The 26268-nt window shown below is 41.2% G+C and overlaps 1 protein-coding gene across 7 annotated transcripts in view; it reads right to left on the bottom strand.

Moving 5' to 3' along the window:
• The window catches only part of osbpl8 (oxysterol binding protein-like 8), a 156723-nt gene that overhangs the window by 15957 nt on the left and 114498 nt on the right, over nucleotides 1-26268 (bottom strand). For 6 of the 7 annotated variants that reach the window (XM_080887500.1, XM_080887498.1, XM_080887503.1 and 3 more), the window contains 3 exons: nucleotides 24026-24062; nucleotides 22668-22844; nucleotides 1066-1139 (listed from right to left, as the gene is read on the bottom strand). In XM_080887500.1, the coding sequence (XP_080743626.1) occupies nucleotides 1066-1139; nucleotides 22668-22844; nucleotides 24026-24062 (288 nt within the window). The remainder of the gene's footprint in view (nucleotides 1-1065; nucleotides 1140-22667; nucleotides 22845-24025; nucleotides 24063-26268) is intronic. The other variant, XM_080887504.1, reaches the window with a different exon arrangement.

Raw genomic sequence — 26268 nt, 5'->3', positions numbered from 1 at the left:
CACCTTAAAGACCCTTAGTAATACTAATGCTGGTAATCTGGGAATTTCTGTTCCAGGCAACTAAAAGAAAAATCGGTAAAATGCCTAATGTAGTCTGTAAAGTGCAAACGTAAATGTCAGCAAAGTTTTGCCTCTTAATGACAAATTGGTTACCTGAAATCACACAACCAACACAGTCTACTAAAACACGGGGACATTATTTGAGGTTAGCAGATCTTTTTCCGACCAAGCTCATGCGTTTCCATGGTAGAACCCAACTTAGCTCTGCTACTAGGACAAAGCTTAAAATTGCTGGTGTGTCTCTGCCAGATCCCGTCACATGCCAGCCGGAGCGACCTATAGTGGCCACATAGGTGTGTGTGTGTGAGCTATTTAAAGCTGTAAACACACACACAAGCAGTGTAGGTGACAGGATGGAGGTTACGTGATAGTAAGCAACAAAGCTAAAACCCTCCTTCCAAATCTTTTGTACTTTTCACAAACGTTCAGATTTATTTTGCTGAGAGTACGACTCCTGTGAGGACTGCTGTAAACCACAGCTTGGGCTTGATTCTGCATCTGAACTAGTCATCTAAGATGTCATCTGGATGTTTTTAATACACACACACATTATTTTAACTCTTGTTTTCCTCCTGGCAAGCCTCTGTGAGAGATTCTTTTAATCTCTAAATTAACCATCATGCATGGATCATCATCTCTTCATACTTCATGAAAACAATTTCATAGTGTCTGTGCAGTGACTCAGAGGAAGTCTCGAGACACCCACGTTTGCACTGACATATTTGATGAGGACCTCGACAGATAAACTAGACGAGCCTCCACGCTGAGCTCGCTTGAAAGACGGGTCGAGTCCGAATTTTAGTTGATAAATGTTTGATGTTTAGCAGCGTATGCGATGTATGATTCATCTCAATGTAGGCTCTCTCACGCCTTAGGCTAGACTCGGAAAAGGAAAGGAGATGTGCAGTAATTCCCTTATTCTCTGGTCTCATTACACACTGAAGCAACCCATCATTCCTTCTTAGCCTTTACGGTGCATCAGCTCAGTGGAGTGAGTTTTCTTACCTTGCTCTTAGATATGGAATGAGAGTCCTCTTTCAAAGGCAGTGGCAAGAGGTCCTCCTTCCCTCTCTCAAAACCTGTAACCATAAAGAAAGTCCTAAGTTCATCTGGTTCCAGCAGCACCTCCTTATTCTCTATTCCTGTTATTTTAAAACACTATCCAGGTGCACGAACCGTGGGCAGGTATGCTTGATTGCTGTCATATGAATGAATACTGAAGACTTCTCCAAATCTTATAAGGGGCTTCTGATTCCCAAAAAAGAACCAATCTAATAGTAAATACTACCAATGCCTATCAAATCACTTTCATACACATGATATCAAAATGACAAAGTCAGAATTATAGCCATGATGATGTTGTGATACAGAAATTCTGTCACAGACTTGCAGTCAGTCATCAACAATACGTCCAGTTCCAGTTGGCTTCACTCTGTATGGCATTTTCCAAATCTGTCATGTATGTTGTGCTGGTTCTTTCGGAGCATTGTTGGTGCAGCTATCTAACAAATAATATCACTTTCTTAGTGGTTAATATTCTAACAGTGTGTTCAATAAGTCTGTGCTTCAGTTCTGCTGAGTGCAGTTTTAGTGTTTTATGTGTATAATATTAGAGTTTGACAGTACTGACCGCGATTTGCCTAAAATTCCAAAATTTTGGAAATCTGTTTATGTGTAGTTATCCATTGGCTGGTGGATTATGGCATTCAAAAGATGTCACGACAACAGGACAAGCTGCACTCTGGTGGACAAACTATGCAACGTCAACATTGATAACATGGAAGGCTGATTCTCCCATCCTCTTCATTTACCAGCAAATAATAAGTCTATAATATCAGCCCGCTGATAAATGTGTTGGACTCTACTTAGTACAAATTAACAGTTGTTTGTGTCTCACACTGCATGTCTACAGTTTACGGATGATTATAACCTGGCACTCAGCCCTCTCATCCCAGTATGGTCACTACTGGCTCCAAAGAAACAACATGACAGCAGACAAAACGCTAACAGTGAAAATAAGCTAAACAAGCTGTCGTAAAACACTGTGAGTAACACAAATCTCTAAATACACTGATAGAAATAAGTTTGGTTCAACTAATCGCTGGACGAATCAATTTAGAGCCTGTATGTTCAGACAAAGTACTGATATCGAGTGTGTTAATGACGTATCACAATAAGAGGCATTAATCTTTATCCTCTATCCAGAATGTGCTTCTTATTCAAAAACAGACGTTTAAAGTATTTGTTACACTGCTTGTTTTAGAAATCCTAACTAACCAACAAACTTGTCTTAGCTAATAATTATGAGTTGCAGCTCTTTTTGCTCTCTTTTCCAGTTTTGTGACATGGTGACGATTTCAAGTCCAAATGTCTGCCTTCCTAACTGGAATCCCATTACATAATGTCACAGGAGCACACTGTCCTTTGAAGCCACTGGAGGAAAGCCAGAGAAGCTGGATGGCAACAAGCTAGCACCGGTGACAAGAGCTTAATCTGAACTGAGCTCAAATCTGCAATAAATTAGTTGCTGAAAGGAGCTAAAAGGAGGTTCCCCGTTTCAGTCTCAGACAGTGTAGCTTTGAAAAGTGGACACAGAAAAAGTAGTAAGTTGTTGAAAGGAATGTGAGTTCACTACAGAGCTAGTGTGTCTTAAACCTACGCAGAAGGAAATTTTCTGTTTTTTATTTCAGCTCTGCTTTAGCATTTCTAATCCTAATTGCTGAGCCAGCTTCTAAACAATAAGCCAAACCTCATCAACAGATTCCCCACTAAGATCACTGCAGTGTGTGGCACACGAGGTCTCAAGGTGACAGTGAGCCTGTAAATATTTTATGCTTTCCTATCTTCAGGTCATCAGTATTCAGCTGTGAGAAGGAACAACTGCAGAGCTTCATTTCTAAGTGAGACATTCATCATGTGAACAGAAGTCAGATTCTATTTGAGCATCCATTCCCTTTAATAAAAAAAAAAGTGGGCGCGTGTCTTGCTGCAGCGAAACAGGACTGTATTCTTACTGCATGCCTCATAAGGTTTTTGTCAAACCTACTTTTTATCAGCCAGCTTTATTTGCTCTGTGTCTTCCATTTCCAGTAAAGCTTTTTAGCAGCTGCTTCCATGCTGCTGGTGCTTTTACGTGGACATAGAATACTCATGACAGCAGCAGCAGGCAAACTCCAAACCAGCATGTACCTTGAGATGGAACGTGCAGGAGTGCCTTTGTGTCTTGGGGGTGGGGAAGGGGGGTCTACTTAGAAATGTATGGCTTGGAAGGCTTTTTCTCAAACAATACATTCAGGGTACGGAAAAGGGTACATCCACAGGTCAACAAGCATGCTGCTTGTGTAAGATTAATTCAGAATCAGCAATCACAAGCAAAATTTCCCTGCATAAATCATATCCATTCAACTTGATCTCCAGTTTTCTCCTGCATTAGACATCCAGACTGAGAACCTGCAAACATGACAGGTTGTACTTGCCTTCTCTCTCAGCCTGCGGACATGAACTGAAAACTAAACTACAAACATAAATCTTTTAGCTTATTTGTTTCGATCGGTGCAGTACCAGCAGAAGATGCGGCTGAGAGGAAAGTGGAAGATGATGAAAGAATGATAAAAGGGATTCAAACAGTGAAGTTTGAATGAGGATGTTAGTCACTCAATTTGCAATCACTGATGAACAGAATCACCGTGGGCCACTGGGATGAAGTGCCTAATTTCAATTTAAGACACCTTAATGTGCCACTTCTCCACTCACACAACTGCGTCACCATGGAGCAGCAGCAAACAGAAAGCAGAGAGGATGATTTCATTGTATTACGGCAGCTTATTTAACGATTGTGACTAAAGACAAATTAAATATTAGAGGGAAATGTGTGAAGTTTACTCCATTTTTACCTGAAAATCAGACTTTCATTTTTGAAACTTGACACTTTGAGTTAAAAAAGCAAAGATCAGCCGGAAAACAGTTGACATGCTTGTTACCATGTCACAAATGTGACAGTGACACTGCTGACAGTGAGCTCATGTAAAATCAACACCTTCCAGTGTTTGTGTGTTTCTTCATTAATGTCATATCATGAAGGCACGGAGCGTTGTCTGTGACATGTCCTCTGCTTTTAATCTAGACAATCTCAGAAATAGAAATTCACCCTTGGGGGAAAGGTTTTAGCCTTTTTAAAATAAACTCAGATGAGCTTTATTTTAATATAAGACACTGCAAGAAGAAAAACCTCATGATAGTCAAAACTTTTTCAAGCAGATTGCTTCAAAAGAGCTCATAAACAAAACGACTACAAATGAGAAACATGTAGAATTGATTACAGAAGTGAGATGCAAAGACAATAACATGGGAATCCCTGTTATGTATGTGGCTGGAAATCAGTGACTGTGTGTTTGTGTGTCTGGCTGAGAGTGTTGGAGACTAACACACCACTGCAGACTGAAAGGAGCTCCAAAGATCTCAGTGTGCATCAAACATCATAGACTGAAGAGATAAAGAGACAGAGCGAGTGAGAGAAAAGGGAATTAAACAGCAAAGAGACAGAAAGAGCTGCATCCTGCTAAATCCAAAGCCTTTACACTTTTCTAAAATCCCTCACTGAATGAAATGAGACTGCATCATTAGAAGCACAGTGTACGTCAGACAGCAGACGCATTAGTAAAGGGTGAGCACGACAAAAACACAGTACTTTAACCTCCCTGGTTTTGTAGTTTGCTGCTTAAATGAGGCGTTACGTCAGCATTCTTTGATATCCTCCAACCTATAAAAAGTCACTAGGAATTTGACATAAGCAAACCACTCATTTTCAACTTACATCCATAGAGATACAGGTCTGGCCCTGAAAGGTCCCTTCACTTCTAAGAATCATCTGCAGTGTTGGTATTCAGCACCTCAACTTGGAGCTACACCTCTGTTTAATGCAACCCTGAAGCTGCTTCTCCCACCAGAAGATGTTTTTATTGCAAGCACTTGGATTCCTACAACGTCACATTCATTAAATCAAGTTCATTTAAAGCTCATAAAACCAGATTGATCCAGGGAGTTAATCAATGCAGTCTCTAGGTTTCTTCAAAATCGGCTTACGCGCAGCTTTCTATGATGCTGCTCTATTATTCTGGTAGGAAATATGAACGCTGCCATGGCAACAGGTGAGCTAAGAACAACAAATCGAGAGGGGGGGGGGGGGGGGGAGCCTGTGAGCAGAGTGACTTTTCAATTTCAGGGAAGCAAACTGCCTGAGTGTTTGCTACTGTGGGAAACCTGCCATAGCAACAGCATCTCTATGGTACTGGTGACACATCATAAAAAATTGAAAGACGTCTGGTTCACTGAAAGGGAAAGAAACACCAGCTGGAAAAAGTCATGGATACTGTTTTAGTGTAATTTAGTATGCGTGGACAAATCTGTAGAGTAGCTCAAAGCAGTGCATGAATTCACGTAACTGGCAAGGTGCTTTCAGCTGCTCCCTTATTTCCCAAGGGGTCACCACAGCAGATGGATGCACAACTTTGATTTGGCACAGATTTTACTTCCTGACGCAACACTCCCATTTGTCCGAGCTTGGGACTGGGACTAGGAGCACACTAAGGTTGTGACCTCTTGATTTCTTTCCTGATCTTAGACATGTAAGGCAAATGTGTTAACCACTACAAATTTAATTTCAAATGCTCTCTGTTCCTCCACAAAGACGTTTTTGCTGCATGTAGCTGCAATTGCTTTGCGAGGAGAGGTGAGGATGATATGCAGAACCAGCTAGCGTGGATTTGAATCACTCGATGCGTGCATTCATTCAGGTTGTGTTTGATGTTGACAGAAACTGTTTTATTCCCACAGTTACTGGACCACAGATGACATTGTTCAAATGTTTTCTTAGGCCAGGTCATCTTTCCCGTGACAACTGAACTAATCCCTTCATGTTTCGAAAGGAACTCCCGTTTAAACTAAAACAAATCGGCATAACTATGCATAGACACTGTAATGTGCCACTTCCTCTTGATAATCTAAAAAGAGTATCCTATCCACCATACAATGTGCTAGGTCATGCTGACCTGAAGATGAGCAGGGACTATCTAATTATGGACCGCAGGCATCCAGCTTTTTCCACTCTCTTATTAGTTTTGCCAAAGCCAAGTTTCAACCTCTAAATCAATTTCCGCTGCACTCAATCTCTGACTACCGAGGAACTAAGGGCGTGCTCTCTCACTTAGTGATGGGCTGATGAACAATACAACGTTTCAATACAAGGTTAGAGCATTAGGTGCAGCTGAGCCCAGGTTTCTTTTAAATCTCCAGGCCTGGTTGGTGGCCTTCAAACCTGCTTATTATGCAGCCTTAGCTTACCACTGCAAAAGCAGGCACATAAACCTCTGATCCACAGTGCTGTACTTTTATCCTGATGTGAGGAGACAACAGCATATTATCTTTTAAAAAAGGTTGGTATTTCAAACAGGATGTGTATGGATGACAGAGAGGGCATTAGGCTGGTTGTATTACCACAGCTGCTGTTTTTTGTCTTGGTCTATTTATATTTCACCTGAGCTTATGTACACTGGCAGATGCTGGTACTGTTCCCCAGACCGCAGGTAATGACATTTTGGCTTGTCAGCTGATAAAGTGGGAGGAAGGTTTAGGCAGATCCAAATGTGGAACTCAGGATGGTGTCACAACTTCTAGTTTTATTTTTACTTTTTTATTTTATTTATTTTTGGGTTTTTTTTCGAGGCTTCCAAAACAACCAGTGGATATCTGACCCAAGATTTCCTGTTCCACCCACTAGCCATCGTTTACAAATAGAGATACATTAAGGAAGATAAGAAAAGTTGAAGGTTTTCTCTTAGTCACTATTCAGAGAGTTTACCTTCAGTTTCAATGAATCTATCGCCCCTTTTTAAGGTCGTGTTCTTTTCTGCTTCTAGGAAACTTCCAGAGTGTTTTTATGCTTGCCATGCATGCTGGGTTCCTCCCAGTCTGCCTCTTTCATTTTGTTTCAATTAGTGGAAGAGGACACAAAATTACAAGTATTCTCCGGATCTTCGTCCTCGCCTCAGGCACTGTGGACACCTCCACTTATAACTGCTGCTTGGTGACTCTGCCTTCATCAGCACTGATTGCCTTCAGAGTTTTGGGACAGCAGCTAACTATTTGTTTTAGCACCTGTTGTGTCTCACAAACACAAGTGTAAAGACAAAGCAGAGAAGAAAAATCTTCTATTTGACAGATTGAAACAAAGAAAGAATATTCATTAGTAATTTCGCCCTTATCGGTTTTGTTAAACAAAGTGTTTGTCATTGAAGTGGTACGGCTGCTCCTAGTAATGAAAATACAGAGCCCCAACCTCAAAAGGAAGTGAAAAGACTAAAAACACCAAGTCAGCTGGCAAGCATGTATTTCAGTGTACAAGGAATAACACACAACAAGGAAAAGTGTCTCAGAGGGTCATGTCAACTGGCAACTGGAGGAATGTGGGTGTAAAAAACAAAACAAAAAAAACATGTAGATATATTAAGAGATTGTCAAAAACACAGAAAATGAATGAGTCTACCCGTCTGCACCACATGTCTCCTGCAGCAGAATGTCTAAAATAAAGATGAATGGAGCTAAGGCTGGGAGCTGACTGTGAGAAACAGAGTATGACTCAGACGATGTCTCGTAGCTCCAAATATACACGTAGCTGCAGAAGCTGCTGTTTTAAAGGGGAAAGAAGCAGACACAGAGCGACCGAGGAGAGCAAGACCACCACTGTGACCATGGTACTGACATGGCTCAAAGTGCTGAACTGCGAGAGCTGCACACTAAAAAAAAACAGTAGAGGACTGAGGTCGTTGTGAAAGTCTGAATCACAGTATGATGCTGAAAAGAGTTTGTGCACAGTAGGGCCGGGCTATATCGTACCGTTCACGGTAATACCGGTGTAATTTTGGGCAACGATAGGAAAATGAAATATCGCGATAGAATATGTGCAGTGCCTATGTTTACATACGCACATGGCGGCGACTGAGAAGAGCGAAAGCGGATCGTTGAATGAAACGGATGAACCAGAACTGGTTTGTAAAAATGCTGCAGCTTCACTGGTGTGGAACTGGTTTAGCTTTCGTCCATCAGATACACAACAAAGCACTATTTTTGGTAGCGCATGCTAGCGGGCCGTCGTTATTACCGTGTTGTTTGGAAAATACGGCACACTTCAAATCAATCCTTTGATTTTTCTGAAAGTCGACAGAGCCCCTTATAATCCCGTGTGCCTTATGTATGAACTCTGGTTGTGTTACTGACCTCGAAATGATTTTATGTGCACGGCACTCGAAAATCTGTCAAATGTTTCAGTACGACTTTGCTAAGCTACGAAGCCGCACCGCTTGATGGATTGTTGGAGCATTACGGCTATCGTAGGCGGAGCCTCGCGGAGTGATACGTACTGTGCTTCAACATAATGTTACCGTATTGTGTGTGTAGAACCTCTTTTTAAGTTTTGTGGATATTATACAAGGTTATGCTGAGGATATGTCGGCCAGTTTCCACTGGAAATGCCTTTTGGTTAAACTGTCAGCGAGGAATTTGCATTTGCACTGTTACATTTTTATATAACTTTAATGCACATAAAAAACAGCTGCTTGTTTCAGTGAAAATACATTGATGGGGTTTTTTGCACTAATAAAGTTGTGGAGTTGTAAAGTATTTTGTCTAGCGTCAATTATATCATCAGTTATATCGTCATCGCAAATTTTCAAATGTATATAGTGATAAATATTTTTGGTCATATCGCCCTGCTCTAGTGCACAGTCAGCCTTTCCTGAATTCATAAAGGTTAAAACGGTTACTTGTGAAAGTGGAACAGAGGACGTTCACTCTCTGAAAGCTCTTGCGCCTGCCAGCTGTCTGCCTCCAGGTTTACATCATTTTCAGCAGGATAAACAAAAGGAAGTGAACACAAAACTGATTTAATCCTAAATGTTCTCTGGGATTAAGTGTACTTTCAAAAATAAGGATTATCACTGCACTCTAATAGAGGTATCACAGGAACCCGCGTAAAGCTAAACCAGTTGAAGGGAAGGCTATCTCCTGACTCTGTAAATGGTTGTGTGTGTGGCTCTGAAAGAGGGGAGAGCAGGAAAAGTCCTCTAAGACAAGCATCATCTCTCAACAATGACCAAGCAAAAAAGAAATGCATACGTAGGATAAAGCCCAGTGCTGCACTCTTCAAAGAGAAACAATGCCTGTTGCGTTGCCTCTAATCTTTTGACAGCTCTGTTGTTGACAGCAACAGTGTCCTCTGCTCTCGTTGCTAGTTGATTCAATGTGCCTCAGAGCTGAGGCAAGTTTAAGTTACAAGCAATCAAAGTGAGTGGCATGGTGTTTGATAATGACTTATCTTTCAACTTTGTAATCCCCTGCTTTGAACATGAAGCAGAATGATTTGAGTCTTCATATGTTTCAATTCATGTATTTGCTGAATGTTAAAAATGACTTTTTCACTGAGTCAACTGACACACTTATGCAGTGATTGTCTGGGTGTGAGAATAAAAGCAGTCGACACTATAAATGCCTTTGAGGAAAACCTAAAAGCATCAAATAATGTACCCATTTTAAGAATTCTGGTGTTTTACCCCATCCAAAAGTTTGTCTCTGCCTTCACACGTATCCCTTCGAAACACCTACAAACAAATCCTTTTTTGATGCAGTCGACAGAATCGGTTCCTTTCATGAATACATCCCATTGCACAGAATTTAAGGTGGTTCTCGAAACTCTCAGGACCACAGTAAACCAATACCAACAGTACAACTACTGTATTTAGGACACAAGGCCAAAAAGTAGCAGAGGTCAGAAGTCAATCATCTGCAAACCTACTAATAAGCCTGCATCACTTCCCAGCGTTGAGCTTTGCGAGACGTTCCACGCCATTGTGCACCCACCTGGCAGCGAGATGGGTGACAGCTCGTTATAGCCCCCGAACGAGGCATTGCGGATGAGTTTGCGTCCGTCCGGGTGTGGAGGTCGAAGCGATGCCGTCCCGCCGCACGTGGAGAAACGGCGACGACTAAGCAGGCCTTCCTCCTTCATCATGGGGCCGGCAGGAGCTCCCCCGACGGGAGGGGAGGAGTGAGGGGTGGGTAAGGAAAACTTAAAGGTGGAAGGTCGAAGGGTATCGGGATACAATCCGATCTTCCCCACACAGCTAGTGTGCAAGCGAATATCCCAACCAGCAACACATACACACACAAACAGAAACACAGAGCGGTTCAGATAGCAGGCATTGGACCGGTGCAGTCGCTGCTTTCCTTTACGCTTCCTTCAGCCGACTGCTTTCTTCCTCCCTCTCTCTCTCTGCCTCCCTCTCTCTCACTCAATCTGTGCCCTGTGAGTGTGTATGAAAGCAGCAGCCTGTAAGTACTTAATAACGAATAAGCTGAGCCCCTCCCACTCCCTCTCCTCGGGATGGGTAGGGGAGCCGCATCTTAGCTTGAAAACAGCCCTTATGTTCCGCATCTCATCTTTCACTTCAGCTCAATCTCTTGCTGCGTCTCTTAGTCATTATTTCAGATTCAAAGGGACACTTCACCGCTTTTCAACCTTACTCTGGATTAGTCACTGGGGTGGCATGTCTCTGACGTCTACCATACTTATTATTGTCAAAATATTTCTCCAGCTGAATTTAGTGTCGTCGTTCAATCCTTTGACATCAGCAGATGACGGTAAATTACAGGAAGAAATATGAGGATAAGGATCCCTTCATGCCCTCACAACAACTAATGAAGACACAGAAACAAATTAAAAGGATTAAAAATAAATGTAGTTAACATGGCAAATAATAGACTTTTATAAGGCACAGATGCCAGATGATAAGCTCAACCTCTTACCAATACTCCTGGCTAACGCAGCAAAGTAGAAAGTCTTGCTGTGGAAGCAGCTGTGGCATCACTGCTGTTAGCCAGCATGACAGCCACTGCGAATGAAAAGGTGGGATTGCCAGATAATAGTTTGATTCATCTACTCTGCCAGCACTGAGGCAGGGTTGGGAAAATATTTAAACTGTTGAGTGTTTATGTTTGCCAAATTCTGAGAAGGTCAAAGCTGCATTAAAACATTTAACAGTAATTTAGAAAATTTGGGTATAAACATAGGACTCATATTCAGCTTCAGTCCATTATAAACGTATTACATGATTGCCACGTGGTCAGCAGACATCTTAGTCTGAACGTTAGAAAGTAAGAAATCAATCAGTAGCTGTTATTTTTTCAGCAAATGTCGATTAGCCAGTTATCAAAGTTTTAATTTTTGATTTTCCTTTTGCACTGAAGCAAGTTTTGTTCACAAATGTATAAGGTCTAGAGTTTGTTCATGACCTTCAGAATAAAAAGTAAAAAAATGATGACCACGTTACTTAATCAAACTCTCCTGAAGCTGCTGCAGAGTCAGTGGCTTCTAGGATGGTTTTTTTCACCATTGCCCTTTTCTGTTTACATTTAATATGATGGGCAAATGTGAATCCAAAAAATATCTTCTTTGTTAATACTGTGATTATTCAGGCTGATTAATCATTATTCAGATGTTCTAATTCACTAACTGACCTAGCTGTGTTCCCCCCCCCCCGATCCATGGGGGGGCTAACGATTACTAAGTCACTCAGGGTACAACAGTGATGTTTTAATCACTCAGTTCTTGGTTGTTTTGATGGAGACACATGCTGAACCATTCTTTGAATGCTCCGCTATGCTGGTCTTCAAAGATTAGTAAAAGAATATTCAATTCCCTTCTCCATAGCCATCAGAGAAGAGGCAGTGTTAGACTGAAGATGGGAACGGTGATAATTCAGTCCAGCATCGAGCTAATGACTTCAAATTACTCGAAGCATTCACAGCAGTAAGCAGGCAGGGTTAATAAGAGCATGTCTGTACAGTCGATGTACACCGTGTTGTCCGGATTTGTTTAGTATGACTGAGTCAGAAAAGCTTCCTTGCTGGCTGCTGCTGCTTTAAATGGCCAAATTAATTTGCAGTGAAATGTCCCTTTTTCATTCCCTATTCTGTCTGACAACACAAATAACTACAGCTTGTAAACCATACCTGCTATGCTATAACGAGTCATCAGATTGCAAATATGTACACACACACACACACACACACACACACACACACACACACACACACACACACACACACCAGATGCTCTGAGGACAGAAGGAAGTTTGTTGTCACACCACTGCTCAGACCACCCTTTTATTCCCACATTGCACAGGGAAATAAGAAAGCCTGTCAGCACTGCCGGGTTAAGCTTTAGTGTTCAAAGGCACAGAAGGCTCCGGGCTGCAGCGCGGCCACTGAATGCCGCATTGAAACATGTGCTTCTCCTGGACACAGGTACAGTAAATAGAGCTAAAACCAGGTGCATTGTCTGTGCCTGTAGGTGACACTGACTGTGAAGTGCTTTGTTGGCACACATCTGTGACACACTGAGCACTTTCTATAAATGGTACCTCTGCACCATGAATCTAGCTGACCTCTGGTCTCGTCTGAAATCCGACAGAAGCTGATACATGTGGATTATTTTAGATTTAGTTCTCTTATACACGCAGTGAATGTGTTCAGGATTTTTTAAAGGATAAACTTTTTAGGTTCAAAGCTGAAGGCCAATGAAAGATAAGTGTCATCAGTATGGTTCATATAAACACAGTCACTGATAACTCGTTTATTTATGTAAGAGCGAAGGAACACATTTGGCCTGGTCTTAGATTTGAAACCCAACACTGAAGAACATTATCAGCTCTTGTTCCTTGCAGTCTTCTGCCACATTTAATCTCACCCGTCCTATTCATTCTTTCATTCTAGACCTTTGCAAGGAATCTAGAAATCTGCTGGCATCTCGCAAAGCCTTGCCTGCCAGCTGTCCATGGACATTTCAGCCGAGATAACTTGTGAAGTACTTGTGAGTGTAATCCCTTCCAAAACATCTGTCCCCAACGTAGCTAATCAATCTACAGCTGATAAATGTGAGCGCTGCCTGCCTCAACCGTGCTTTAATTAATACAGCTAATTAGATGGTCTGCGTGTATAATTCACATCCTAGACCTCATTAACCTGCTTGCAGAGGAGGAAATGCCCATTTTGGTTACTCCAAAGGCATTCTGAGTCACATGATAGTCTTTTTCTAAATTTAGTCATCATCTGGGTCATTTTCCCAGCTATATCCAGGCTACCCAGGGCGGACTCTTCATACATTCAAAAGAAAAGAACAAAAGCCCCACCTTTAATTAACAAGATGTTTCTGTTTTATAATCACATGACAGCCTGGGCTATTAGCTAACAGAAGCTTTTCAGTAATTTTACACATTTGTTTCTTATAATTTAAGCCTGACACTACACTTCTGTTTCCTTAAATATCTAACGGATTAAATGTGTATTTAAACTTCTTTATGTCTGTGAAGGTTCTCAGTCATCCAGGTCATCGTAGTCAAAGGAGCTTGCAAAGACTTCTTTAAGTTGCTTGAAGACGTTTCACCTCTCATCCGAGAAGCTTCTTCAGTTCTAAGGTCAAATGGTGGAGAGTCCCAGATATAAACCTAGTGGGAGTGACCCCCCACAGAGGGACAAAAGGACCCCCTGATGATCCTCTAATCGCCTGAGCCAAGGTGGGAAACTGGGCGTGGGTCCCAATCAGCCAGAGTTTCGGGTGTGTTCATTGTGAAACCTGGCCCCACCTTATCATGTGAATTCCTGAGGTCAGATGGCCCAGGATGTGAGTGGGCGTTAAGGCGTCTGGGGAGGGATCTCAAAACTGGATTATAGATGGCAGACAGTTGGTGTCGTAAACCACCGCCTCTGTTCAAAGATGGTTGCTCACAGTGGACATAGATGCTTCTTTCACTCCTCTTTCAAACCATCTGTCCTCTCTGTCCAAAATGTGAACATTGGCATCCTCGAAAGAGTGACCTTTATCCTTAAGATGCAGATGGACTGCTGAGTCTTGTCCTGTGGAGGTGGCTCTTCTGTGTTGTGCCATGCGCTTGTGAAGTGGCTGTTTGGTCTCTCCAATGTAGAGGTCTGAGCATTCCTCGCTGCACTGTACAGCATACACCACATTGTTAAGTCTGTGTTTTGGCGTTTTGTCTTCTAAACTTCTTTACACTGACAAAGAGGAGTTTCACTGGTAAGGCCTACTCACACTTTTGCACTGAGGTGACAGCTGCTTTTGAGTTAGTGCTATACAAGTGACACTGAATTGAATGAAGATCAAAGTGTTCATGACACTGTACGTGGCCCACAACGTAAAATCGGTATGATGTCCTTGTTCTGTTTCGTCATCAGGAGAACTGAACATAAACCGTCTTGAAAGCCACTGAATGCTGCTTTAAATTTGGAGATAAGGATCCAGTGCAACCAATACAACCATGTATGTGACATTTACTTAAAAAAAAACAGAAAAGATATTCTTGTCACGCTCTGGGATGTTTTTGATGATTACTTGGCACGTTATGATAGGCCATCATTGAGGCACAACTTTACATTTGATCAATACTGTTTCTATTAGCTGCACATGAACTTCAGCTGAAGATGGTGAATATTCTGCATTGTGATGATAGCAATAGCACACCACTGTTAGCATGTCAGCTCGAGATGTTCCTATGGCTAAATATGGCCTCAAAGAGCCACTAAGACTCTTAGTCTTATTTGTCCAGAGCAAAGTTGCTATTACATTAAGTTGATCTGACCACTGTTGATGCTTTACATGGTGTCACGGTTCAAAACAAAGCAAAGTTCATTAACTCTCCTGTTATTCTTCACTATGTTTGCAATAAATACAGCTGTTTGTTGAGTTATTGAAAAAATAAAAGTCAGAAGTTATTATCATGTTTTGTAGTCAATCACAAAAGTGAACAAAAACCTATTGATAGAATAGTAAGACTCAAACACCTTCAAGAGTCACACGCAGTAAAACGTCTATAGTCTTAGACCCTGTAAGCCTGAGATTAGCTGTGGAGCACGGAGGCTTTTTAAATCATTCTTCTGCTGTACTCCTCCTTCCTACAGTAGATCAAACAACATGCATATCTCTTGTTTCAGTCCACATTCATACTCTGATGAGTAAAAGTGGTTTTATGTTGGTGTGAGCTCCCTTCTGTCCTCGTGAGAGCAACCTTACATGGAGTATATAAGCACAAAAGCACACAAGACAGCACAAATCACTAAACAGGCTAGCGCTGGAAGTCAGGTGAGCGGCTTCAAACTACGTTACTCTTCTGCCTTCACTGTCTCCAATTCCACCAAGCACTACTTCAACTGCTGTGACAGCTTGTACTACTTAATACTATACCTTGGACTCCTTAAGGTTAAGTCTTAAAAGAAAATGTTCCAACGTTAAGTACTGCCGGCAGTTTAAGATCCCAAATCATGCTTTACACCCAAGTCATGTCAGTCCAGACAAGCCTTCAGCCGTCCGAGCAGAGCTCAGGCTGCAAGCAGACATATTCTCCATCATGTCTTCGTGTCCTCCAGCTCTCTACAGACAAACCTTGGTCAAACTCGCTCAGTGCTCTTGCCTTTCAGGGTCAGGCACTCATTGGATGAGAGCGTAGGCGGAAGAAGGGACACTGGATTGGCAGTGGCTGTTAACCCTGTCTGACGCCATAATCCCTGCGGCTGAGCTTAAATCCGCACCGACTCCACCTGCTCTGGCACTGTAGCTTAACTTCCTGCCTTTCCTCTTTTTTCCTTCTTCTACAATTCCTCTTCATTTCTTTATCAAATCTTTATCAAATTCTCTCACCATCTTATCCTCTTCATTATCCGCCCCCTCGTATGATTCACACATGCATCTCTTTCAAACTTTCCCAGTAGCAGTCTGGCAAGAGGAGCAAGTGAAAGTGGCTGTGTGAAGTTTCCTTTAGTGATGAGTTTATTTCTTTAGGGAACACACCGAGTTTGTGCGCCTGTTTTTATGCTCTGTCTCTCACTAATTAAACTAAATAATCCAAACAGCACACAGAGTCATGAAAGCAATCTGAACTAAACACAAAATTAAAACTTGCAGGTATAGTTGGATTTTTTGTCCATCTTTCTTCGATCAACAAGATTGTTGAGGTGACCCTGAATCCTCCCTTAGTTATGCTGCAATAGGTGTAGGCTGCTGAGGGATTCCCATGATGCATTGAGTGTTTCTTCTTCAGTCACCTTTCTCACTCACTATGTGTTAAGAGACCTCTGCACTGAATCACACTTGTTATTAACCTCTGTCTCTCTTCCACAGCATGTCTTTATCCTGTGTTCCTTCTCTCACCCCAACCAATCACAGCAGATGGCCCCGCCCCTCCCTGAGCCTGGTTCTGCTGGAGGTTTCTTCCTGTTAAAAGGGAGTTTTTCCTTCCCACTGTCGCCAAAGTGCTTGCTCATAGGGGGTCATATGATTGTTGGGTTTTTCTCTATTTGTAGTGTTGTAGGGTCTACATCACAATATAAAGTGTCTTAAGGCGACTGTTGTTGTGATTTGGTGCTGTGTAAATAAAATTGAACTGAACTGACTTGAAAGATTATTACAATCTATAAAGTCAAAAATCATCCTTTGAAAATTCAAAATTTTAGAATTCATATTTAGAGAGCACACATGATAGTTTATGGGAAAATCCCACTTTCAAAGTGAGCTGAAACTATCCAATCAGTGATAGGAAATACATACTCTAGGTGGTAAATCAAACATCTAGTCACTTTTTCTGCAGATGCTGCAGTAATCTGGTTACCTCCAACCGTTCTAGCAGTAATTAGATTTCCAAAAAGTCAATTTTGCAGTCAAATTGGATTCCCTTTGTGTAGAAATGTAAATACACTACATGCTCACGCATATATTTGGATCAATTCATGCATCTACAACTAAATGTGGGGATAGCCGTTTAAGCACTGATCTCCCCAGCCACCTGCTCCAACACCTCCATGGGGACACCATTATGTTCCCAGATATAATCCCTCCAGTGTGTCCAGCATCTGTCCCAGGCAGGACAGAAATGCAGAACTGCGTGATCAATTACAATACAATACACTTAATTAACTTCAATGATGAAAGGTTGACAAAAGCAATGAGGAGGAGGAGCAGAAGACAGCAAAGAAGATGTAGAAGAAGATTATTGACTAGGTTGTAGCATCTAAGCAACGTATGAGGACCAATTTAATCTAGACATTCTCTGCTTTCAGATAATGTGGATATGCATGGACTGCTTTCAGTGCTGCATATCTACAGTTTTAGTAAGGAAATCAACTTCAGTGTCAAACTGACCCAATTGTTTTCAGGATCTTCACCAGTGATGAAAATCAAGCCTCAAGCTCCATACCAGAGATCTGAAAGTGGTGCATCACATCAGGAGATCAAGCACATAAGCTTTCGACAACAGAGGGGACTTCAACTAAAAACTAGAAGCCACACTGAAACGCTGAAACTTCCAGGACTATGCAAGGAGGTGCTTTTGTGCACATTTCTTTATAAAAACAATCAAATGGTTGCTAATGAGGTCAGAATCTGCTATGAGGAGGATAAGAGGGATTTCATCCATCATGAACATGTAAACATGGAGCTTTAAGCTCTAGCCTTTTAAAACGATTACTATGTATGCAAATGTATCACGAGGGTTAGTCAGCACATCGCAGCTGGGGTACAATCAAATGTGATTATGTTTCAACACAAGTTGTTATCCTCCAGAAATCCTGCTCTGCAGCAGCGACACACCAACACAGCAATTCAAAATCACATTCCATCTTCACACCTTAGATGTGAATGTTCTCACAACTCCTACAGAATATTCTTCCAGAAAGATCTGTACCACAGCAGCAGTCGTGCCCTCGTGTATGGGGTGGATTCATTCCTGAACTCCAATATTAAGAAACTGCCTATTTTAACCCAAGGACATCAGGCAGAATCTATGTTAACACTGGCAAGAGAAAACACGTCAAAGCAAACACTGTCATCACTTTGACACAAGACCATCGGCTAGACGTTGAAGTCAAATCGGTTGCCATGGATACCCATTCTGGACTGCAGGGACTTGAGGGTCATATTGGGTATATATTCTTACAGACTCTTGTTTCTCTGAAGCAGTGAGGACTAGAATGTGAAGTAAGTTGACTGCTTTTATTCTGTATGCTTACACCAGGAAATGAGAAATATTAGCCAAGGGCTGACTAAGCACTTCTTACTCCAGTATGTATACTAATACATTTCAGCTATACCATAAACACAAAACATGTATCTCATTGAACGTCTGACAAAGATTTTAATGGACCGATCCCAAAAGGCTGCTGATGTGTTGAGCCTATATCCACACAGCAACACACAGATCACACTCTTCAGCGATCACTGCATACACCTAGGCTGATAAGCCTGACACAGAGAGCGTTTCTGCAATAACAACACAGTCATTAGATTCTCTGTACCGCTTGCTCTCTCTTGTGGTAAGAAAGTGAGTTCCACCCTAGAATAATGTAGGAAACACTGACACAGAGATTCAGTTTTTCTTGTATACTATAAGCAAGATTTGCCAGAAAATATTTTTCATTTAAAAATAAAAATCCCACATTGGAACATTTTTCACTCACAGCAATAAAAACAAAGGATCTGTCACAGTTTACAGTCTCAAAATCAAAACTATCAGCTTCCGCTTCTTTGTCCTTCATGCTCTCTGTGATCTTAAGAGGAATCAAACTAAATTTTCTGATACTAAGAACACACACTGAGAACAAGGAAATCTAACAACACTCTAGTAATTTTCTAATCACAGTAAGGTGTCCACAAGAGGGCGCTGTAATACAAGAATAAGGCATGAGCAATGATGTAAGACCAATTTCCTCAAAGCTATAGAACCCCCTCTTTGATTTGTTCCTATTCTGCTGCATGGGAACTTCCATCCCTGAGCCCATCAACAGTCCTGAATGAGATGGTTTCCAGAAAGGAAGCTCAAATCTCGAGTGGAACAGGATGAGCAGGTTTGAAGTTGGGATCTCCTAAAAAGGTCTGCAGTTGGCTGGAGAGAAAAAAGAGAGAGACTAAGCAAAACCCTGATAGCTATCCTGAGGCTACAAATGGCCATTGCTTCAATGTCTTAAAGTGTCAACATAACACGCAACAGAATAAAAGAAGACAAAGGAAACAGGATTATAAGAGTTAAGAGGCTCAGCGTGTACAGTATGCAGCTCTATTTAGAACTCAACAGCAACTACAATGATTGTAATGGTCAGAGTGTGTGTGTGTGTGTGTGTGTGTGTGTGTGTGTGTGTGTGTGTGTGTGTGTGTGTGTGTGTGTGTGTGTGTGTGTGTTTGGACCTATAGTGTACAGTATATGAAGTATATGGTGTTTTTCAAGCATGTTGTGTAGCGATTGAGCCGGTGATATTTTAACGCTCCCGTCTGGGACAGCCATTCTGGATATCTAACAAACAATTAATAGGCTACGTTCACACTGCAGGTCTTAATGCTCAATTCTGATTTTTTGATCAAATCCGATTTTTTTGTCTCCTCGTTCACACTACAAATAAAATGCGACAGCAAACGCGCTCTAGTGTGAACGCTCAAAGCGGCCCGCATGCGCAAAAGAAGATGTCACACACAACGCGCTCTGTTTAGACCAAGAACAAACAGTATTGTTTGACTGATGGCCGTTAATATAAAGACTTCGGACTTTACGTTTCCCAATTTTTGCTTTAAGTTATTTTGTTATTTACATAATAATGTAGATAACCTAATAATGATCCTTATTGCTGTTTAAGAGAGGAGCGGTGCTTCAAAGGATAGCTGCAGATTTCTGTCAGAATCTGCAGATTATACAGTACAAATAAAATGTTTACGTTGTCTTCCCAACAGTTTCACTGACATCTACACTGGATGGCTAGGAAGCGTTCGCGATGTCTTCTCGGGTGCTGATAATTGGCTTCAGTCTTGTGTCGGTGACGTAAAAGGCGGATTTAATGCGACTTGACCGTTCAAACAGCAGTCGCTTTCTAAAACATCGGATATGTATCGGATTCAGTACCACATACGAAAGTGACCCAGATCAGATTTGAAAATATCGGATTTGCGCCGTTCACACTGTCATAGCATGATCGGATATGGGTCGCATAGGGTCAAAAAAATCGGATTTGATGCGCTTTCGCCTGCAGTGTGAACGTAGCCATAGTCATGTGCTTTATCAGAGCAACTGCTGCAGAGGAGCTCAGTTCTGCATTCAGCCTCATTACACAGAGCTGGTTAGTGAAGAAAATGGTCAAATTTGAGGAATCACATGAAAGACATCTTATCATTTCATGCCATGTGATGCTGCCCAGAAACAAACCTCCTCTCTTTGACTTGCTGGTTGATTTTCAAAGAAATTCTTTGCTCCATCTGTTAAACAGGCGCATCAGACGGCAATCACGAGCGCCACCGCACAGTCAAAACCACGACACAATGTTTGCTACTTTGCTAATATTATCACAGGCAATATGTCATGTCAGGAGCACAAAAGTCCTGGTTGTACTGAAGAGCATATTTTATCCCTTATAGACACGATTTCTAAAAATACTGGAGAGAGAGGAATGCGTCTGATTAGTATAACTTTTCATTTAAAGGAAACAGAGAGCTGATTTTTCCAATTATAAACATGTACTTCCAAACAAATCTGAATAACTTAAACCAAAGACACACAAATGAAAAGGTCTGCTATAAACAGATATGACTAAAAACCTGCTCAATATACTGGTTAGTCAGTAGGAGTTACCATCTTTCCTGTGATGGATCTCTTATTTTTGGAATTAAACTTCTCTTATTGGTTCTTTCCTGCAGTAAAAACACATGTAGGAAAATGATAATATACTTGAACACATACACCAGACTTTAAAATGTACTTATTAGGGTGGTACAGTGACGCAGTGCTTACAGGCACACTAAGATAACTGCTGTTTTTAACTTGGCAGTGGATGTAACATTTGACGTAATCTATTTAAATGAAAATGACTTGATTGGTATAGTTTCAGTTTATATAATGCACACCTTTGAATTCATATATTTCAGTTGTATTTCTCTCAGAACCGTTGCTTAATGTGATTATTGAGGGTAAAGAATCTTCTGTTTGAGTCAGTCTTTAGTTAGTTTCGAGTTTGTAAGTTCGCTTGCTTCTTTTTTCCAGGTGAGCGTGCAGTTCAGCATTTGTTATGATGGCTGTTCTCCCCCTTGGAGACCGCGGGAGTCTCCAAAAATGTTTTTAAGATTAAATAATATACCATGTTCTGACTGAGGGATTTCTGAAAAATTAAAACGTACAGCTCTGTTATCACTTCCAACATAAATGAAGACAGAAAACTAAACAGCAGTGACTTTTGCAGGGTTACTGAAGTTGGGCTAGCTGGTATATAATGATGTGCTACATGACTGGGCTGGGCTGTAGTTACATCGTAAGGGTTTAAAAACTGAGCTTTAAAATGAACTCAGAGAAGATACAAAACATTAAAACATGTTAAAAACACAAAAGCCTTATTAAATGCAGAGTAGTTTTTTTCATATGTAATCAGTTAAAGATTGGATATCCCACCTGCTGTGAATGTTTTAATGCAGAACAGTTGTTATTATTATCACTCGTCACATCCTGTTTATGACAGTTAAAATTAATAAGAGTGCCTCATGTAAACTGTGTGTAGTGTTAAATAGGCCTATACTACTGTACTTTAATGTCGGTCATAAGGGTGGTACTTCAAGAGTATTTTATGTATTTTATGCTACAGGCTACAGGAGGTCTAAGACAGAATTTCACTACAGAAATCCCACAAAGACTGGAGGAAGCACTGATTTTAGAAACTGATGTAAAGTTACTGTGGATTCCTGTGATGGCTGAAAAACAAATTTATATAAAAAAAAAACATTTAGAAGCACAAAGCAGAACATGTTTGTGCAGGATTAACTGTCTGCCAGTCGTTATCAAATTTCTTGGCATAACACATCTGCTTAGAAAGTACATGTAGCAATGCATCAACAATCTGCTCAGAGTTTAAATTCAGTATTATACAGATATTTACTGCACTAGCATTAAGTACAACAGCAATAATCAGGAAAGTGCTGCATGATGACTCTGAGAGGCTGAATGGGAAAAAAAATCATGACTTGTTCAAATAGGCAGCACAGGTTGCTTTTATTATGATTGAGGACATGTAGTGATGTGAGGGGGTGTGGAGTGGGGGTGGTGTTAGTAATTTACTTTATCCTGTCATTACCATAGCAGCCAAAAAATAAGGAGGAGGTCAAACGTTTGCATAAACAGTGAGCAGCATGAAGGGGTTAGGGTTTGAAAAGTACACGTTTCTGCACTTTTACAACATTTGAACCAACTAAAATATCCTGACTAATTTTTTAGTGTGAATGTGATCTGAGAGCACGTCATAAAGCACTTTTTGGGAGAATGCGTTACTACTATGACATAACGTACAGTAATGGAGACACGCTAAATCATGACCGAACGCGCTGATCTATAATAACCATGATGGACATGATTTCATTTCAGCTGCGTGCCATAACCCTCTCTCTCTCGCTCACTGTGCACTCAGCTCTCGAACAAGAACAAAGTGCAAACTAATGACAATAATAACAAACCAGTGTTTTGGAAAGCAGATCTTACCGTGGCTGTAGCTGACTCCTGGGCTGAGGGTAGAGGGGCTGGCAAGCTGCTCCCTGTTGGGTGTTTGGAGGCCTACTTCCTTCTCCCTCTCCTTGTCCCGCTCCTTCACCTGGCGCTGGCTCATCCTGCTCGGGGTCTGTGTCAGAAGGACGGTGTCATCACCGCACACTATGGCAGCTACATAAAAGGAGAAGGAAGAAGAGGTGAGAGATGAAAAGGGAAGACATCAGAAGAAAAATCTGACATGTTGCCACCTTTCTTGAAATCAGAGCACATCCACACACAACCCTCTTGTGGAGCATCTGATAGCTGCAGCCTTCTGTTTCATAACCTATTTTGATAACTTACATAATATTTGTTTTCAACATTATCATCATGACGGTTTTCATGAGAGCTGATAACCTGAAGATGTGAGCCTCTCCCCTATTACTCCACCTTGTTTACTGAGCCCTAATGAAGCAGGCAGGCAAGTTATTGCTTAGCAATGGGAGCCCATCTCGGATGAAGTGTGACCAATCCCATTGCATTAAAAAAAACAAAACAGGACTCATGCATAAGTATGAAAACACTTCTACCATTTATGGTTCTAAAAATATTTGTAACAAGAAAAAACAACAACTGCTCTGGTCTTACTGGGGTCAGCAGCTAAATGTCTCTTGTTATCCCATCTCTATTTAAATAATGTGTTTACTCATTTATCTTTACACACACCATCTTGCAACAGCAGAAGTTATTGTTTTAGTTAAAATGGTTTCAGTTGCCAGTCTTGGGCAAGATATTAAACACCTAATGGCTCCACAATTCATTCATCAGAGTAGGAAGGTGTGGGAATGTTACACAGAAAGCACCTGGGTGTAGACAAAAGTGCTTTATGGGACATTTTGTATAAAGCTCTTCGAGTTCTCAAGAAGAGTAGAAAAGCACAATATGTGAACCAGTCCATATGGCTCTGTGCTATATTTGAAAGTGGAATTTACATATTAGACAAAGGAAAGAGCAACACAATCACATCGTTTTGCTTTAACATCTGAAGTTAAGGGTGAGCGTTCTTAATATCAGTTTATATACTACATAGAAAAAGTTCATCTTTGCACTCTGTTCAAAAGAATGGACTTTGTTTGCTTTTCCAAATGCAGATACATTTTGTTGTGAAGCCATATATGAAGTGGACAGTGACACACTTTCCCAAAATACATAATTAACTAACCACTAAAACTGACTTTAAATGCTCAATACTTGGGAAAAGCAAGAGCACATGCATTCTTTTCTAATCAATTTCAGCCTAAATATCAGTCCTGGCCAGTTTGCTGACTGGGTACACTGGCCTTAGCCCTTCGTCTGAAAGGTCACTGGCTTACCGGAGGTGGCATGCTGCTCTCTCAACTCTGCGTGTTGCTAGCAGGGCGAAAGGGTGGAGATGAGGGGGAAGGGCAAGACAGTGATAGCAGATAAAAACAGAGGGAAAGACAGAAAATGAAAGGGATTGGAAAATGTGTCAGAGGATTTTGGATAGAGATTAAAGGGGACGAAGGGGTGTCCGCCATGTGTTGTTCACCAGATGTTGGCAGTGGTGGGTTTGCGGGCAGTGGGGTTGGTGTATAGTGGGCAGCATCAGCATCAGCAGCAGCATCAGCAGCAACAGCAGCAGGTGAAGCCGCAGCCGCACAGGACGACAACACACACACACACACACACACACACACACACACACACACACACACACACACACACACACACACACACACACACACACACACACCAAAAAACAGAGGAGACAAGAGACAGAAAAAAAACACATTAGTTTAACCAAAATGTGGATGGAAGACAACTTAACATAAATCTGTTGGGTGATGGAGGCAGTGGGAGGGAGACTTGGTGATACACAGCAATGGATAAAGTTACAGCGCACACACAAACATGATGGAGAATAAATGGTCACATTCCCAATGACTACCAATCAGCGGCCCATTAATTACAACAGCTGCTGCCGGAGAATCCCAAAATAATAATTAAGGGCCATCTCAGTGGTTGATCCCACACTGCAACTAACAACTGCTTTGCATTTAAAATGTCACTGAACGGTTGTAGCTCTTTAACATTTCCCAGAGGTCGTGTCTACCAATTAGTCAAACTCAAAAGACACAGTTTTATTGATCATCTGGGTTTCAGTTAGTGTCACATCTGATATTGACTATATACCTCAAGGCAACGTGACAGTGGGAACTGATTTTGATTAATGATGAATGAAACTGGTTTTACAAGATGAGTTTAGAAATCTTCAGCAAACCGAGTGAGTGCACATTCATTTTGAAAACTTAAAAATCAAATGTAAAATTAAAAAAAAAACATGATTTTAATAAACCCAACGCTGCTTTGTGCAATGTGATAATGTCCTCATGCTAACCTGCTCTTAGAAATATTATGCACCAGCTTATTCTTACAGATTATAGTTAGCAGCTTCTGTCATTGCTAGGATATGCTAGCTGGCTAGCTATATGACTAAACCACACATCATATAAGGAGGAGACCTGACTCCTGAGCAGAAATCTATAGGAGATGGGGCAAAGAAGACAACTGTCATGTCTAAGCTCCCCAAAGAGCCAAACAACAGCCAAAGAAGCTATGTTAGCAAACATTGCGCATGCATAGTAGAAGTATAGAGCTGTGATCAGATGTTTACATACACTTATCATGAGCATGTTATGGTAATTTGAGCTTTGAGCTGCTCTTTTTCCAGGGTTGAATGATTGATTTAGCACCATACAACTTTAATAAGTGGTGCTGAAGGTTCTTCGATGTCTTTTAAGGGACAAACTCCAAACTCCAAAATTAATTCAAACTTGTGCACCCAATTCTTCAAAGAAATCATTAAAAGCCACAAATTATTTAATTAAGCAGGAACGTCTAAATAAGTGCTGGAGTAGTTTCAAAGGTTCCTGCCAAGTGACAAGAATCACTTTTAAAAGAACTTTGGCCAAATGAAACTTTCGGGATTATTCACTGGTTGCATGACATGTCATCCCTGCAGCATCAGCCTCAGAATAGCACAGGAGAAAAATATTAATGATTTGTGGATGCATCCTCTGGGTACAATAAATATCCATGTAACAGCACAACCACTTTGTTACTCAAGTGTTTTATATTTTCAGTACAGTACACCATTTACTTTGCAGGTAGTTATTAATGTAATGTCTCATAAACAGGAAGTTAATCATTACAATCAACTTAAATATTTCAACCATTGGTTTATATTTCTTATTAAGTCCTATCCGCAGAGCAATAAACATTACAGTGTAATTGGTAAGCAGCTCTGACCACAAACAACAGACACTCACCCACATGACTCCCTCCACCTGTGCACAGCGGAGAGTGGAAGCATTTAACAGCTGACCAAAAGCAACAAACAGGCTCTGATTAGGTTTGCTCACCATGGCCTCTCTTTATCTTAAAAGTAACAGCTCTGCAACAGTAAGGGCGCTGTTTCTGTTCAGTCATAACTCTGACACAGCAAATATCAACACGACTGCAGAAGATTCTTAATTTCACTACCTCCAAGATACCGTCTGGCTCAGGTTTACAGAAACCCATCATATTAGTCCAG

This window comes from Rhamphochromis sp. 'chilingali' (genome assembly GCF_963969265.1).
Source record: "Rhamphochromis sp. 'chilingali' genome assembly, chromosome: 7".
Taxonomy (NCBI): Eukaryota; Metazoa; Chordata; class Actinopteri; order Cichliformes; family Cichlidae; genus Rhamphochromis; species Rhamphochromis sp. 'chilingali'.
The sequence above is the reverse complement of the archived record's forward strand: the minus strand, read 5'-3'. Positions and strand labels throughout refer to the sequence as shown.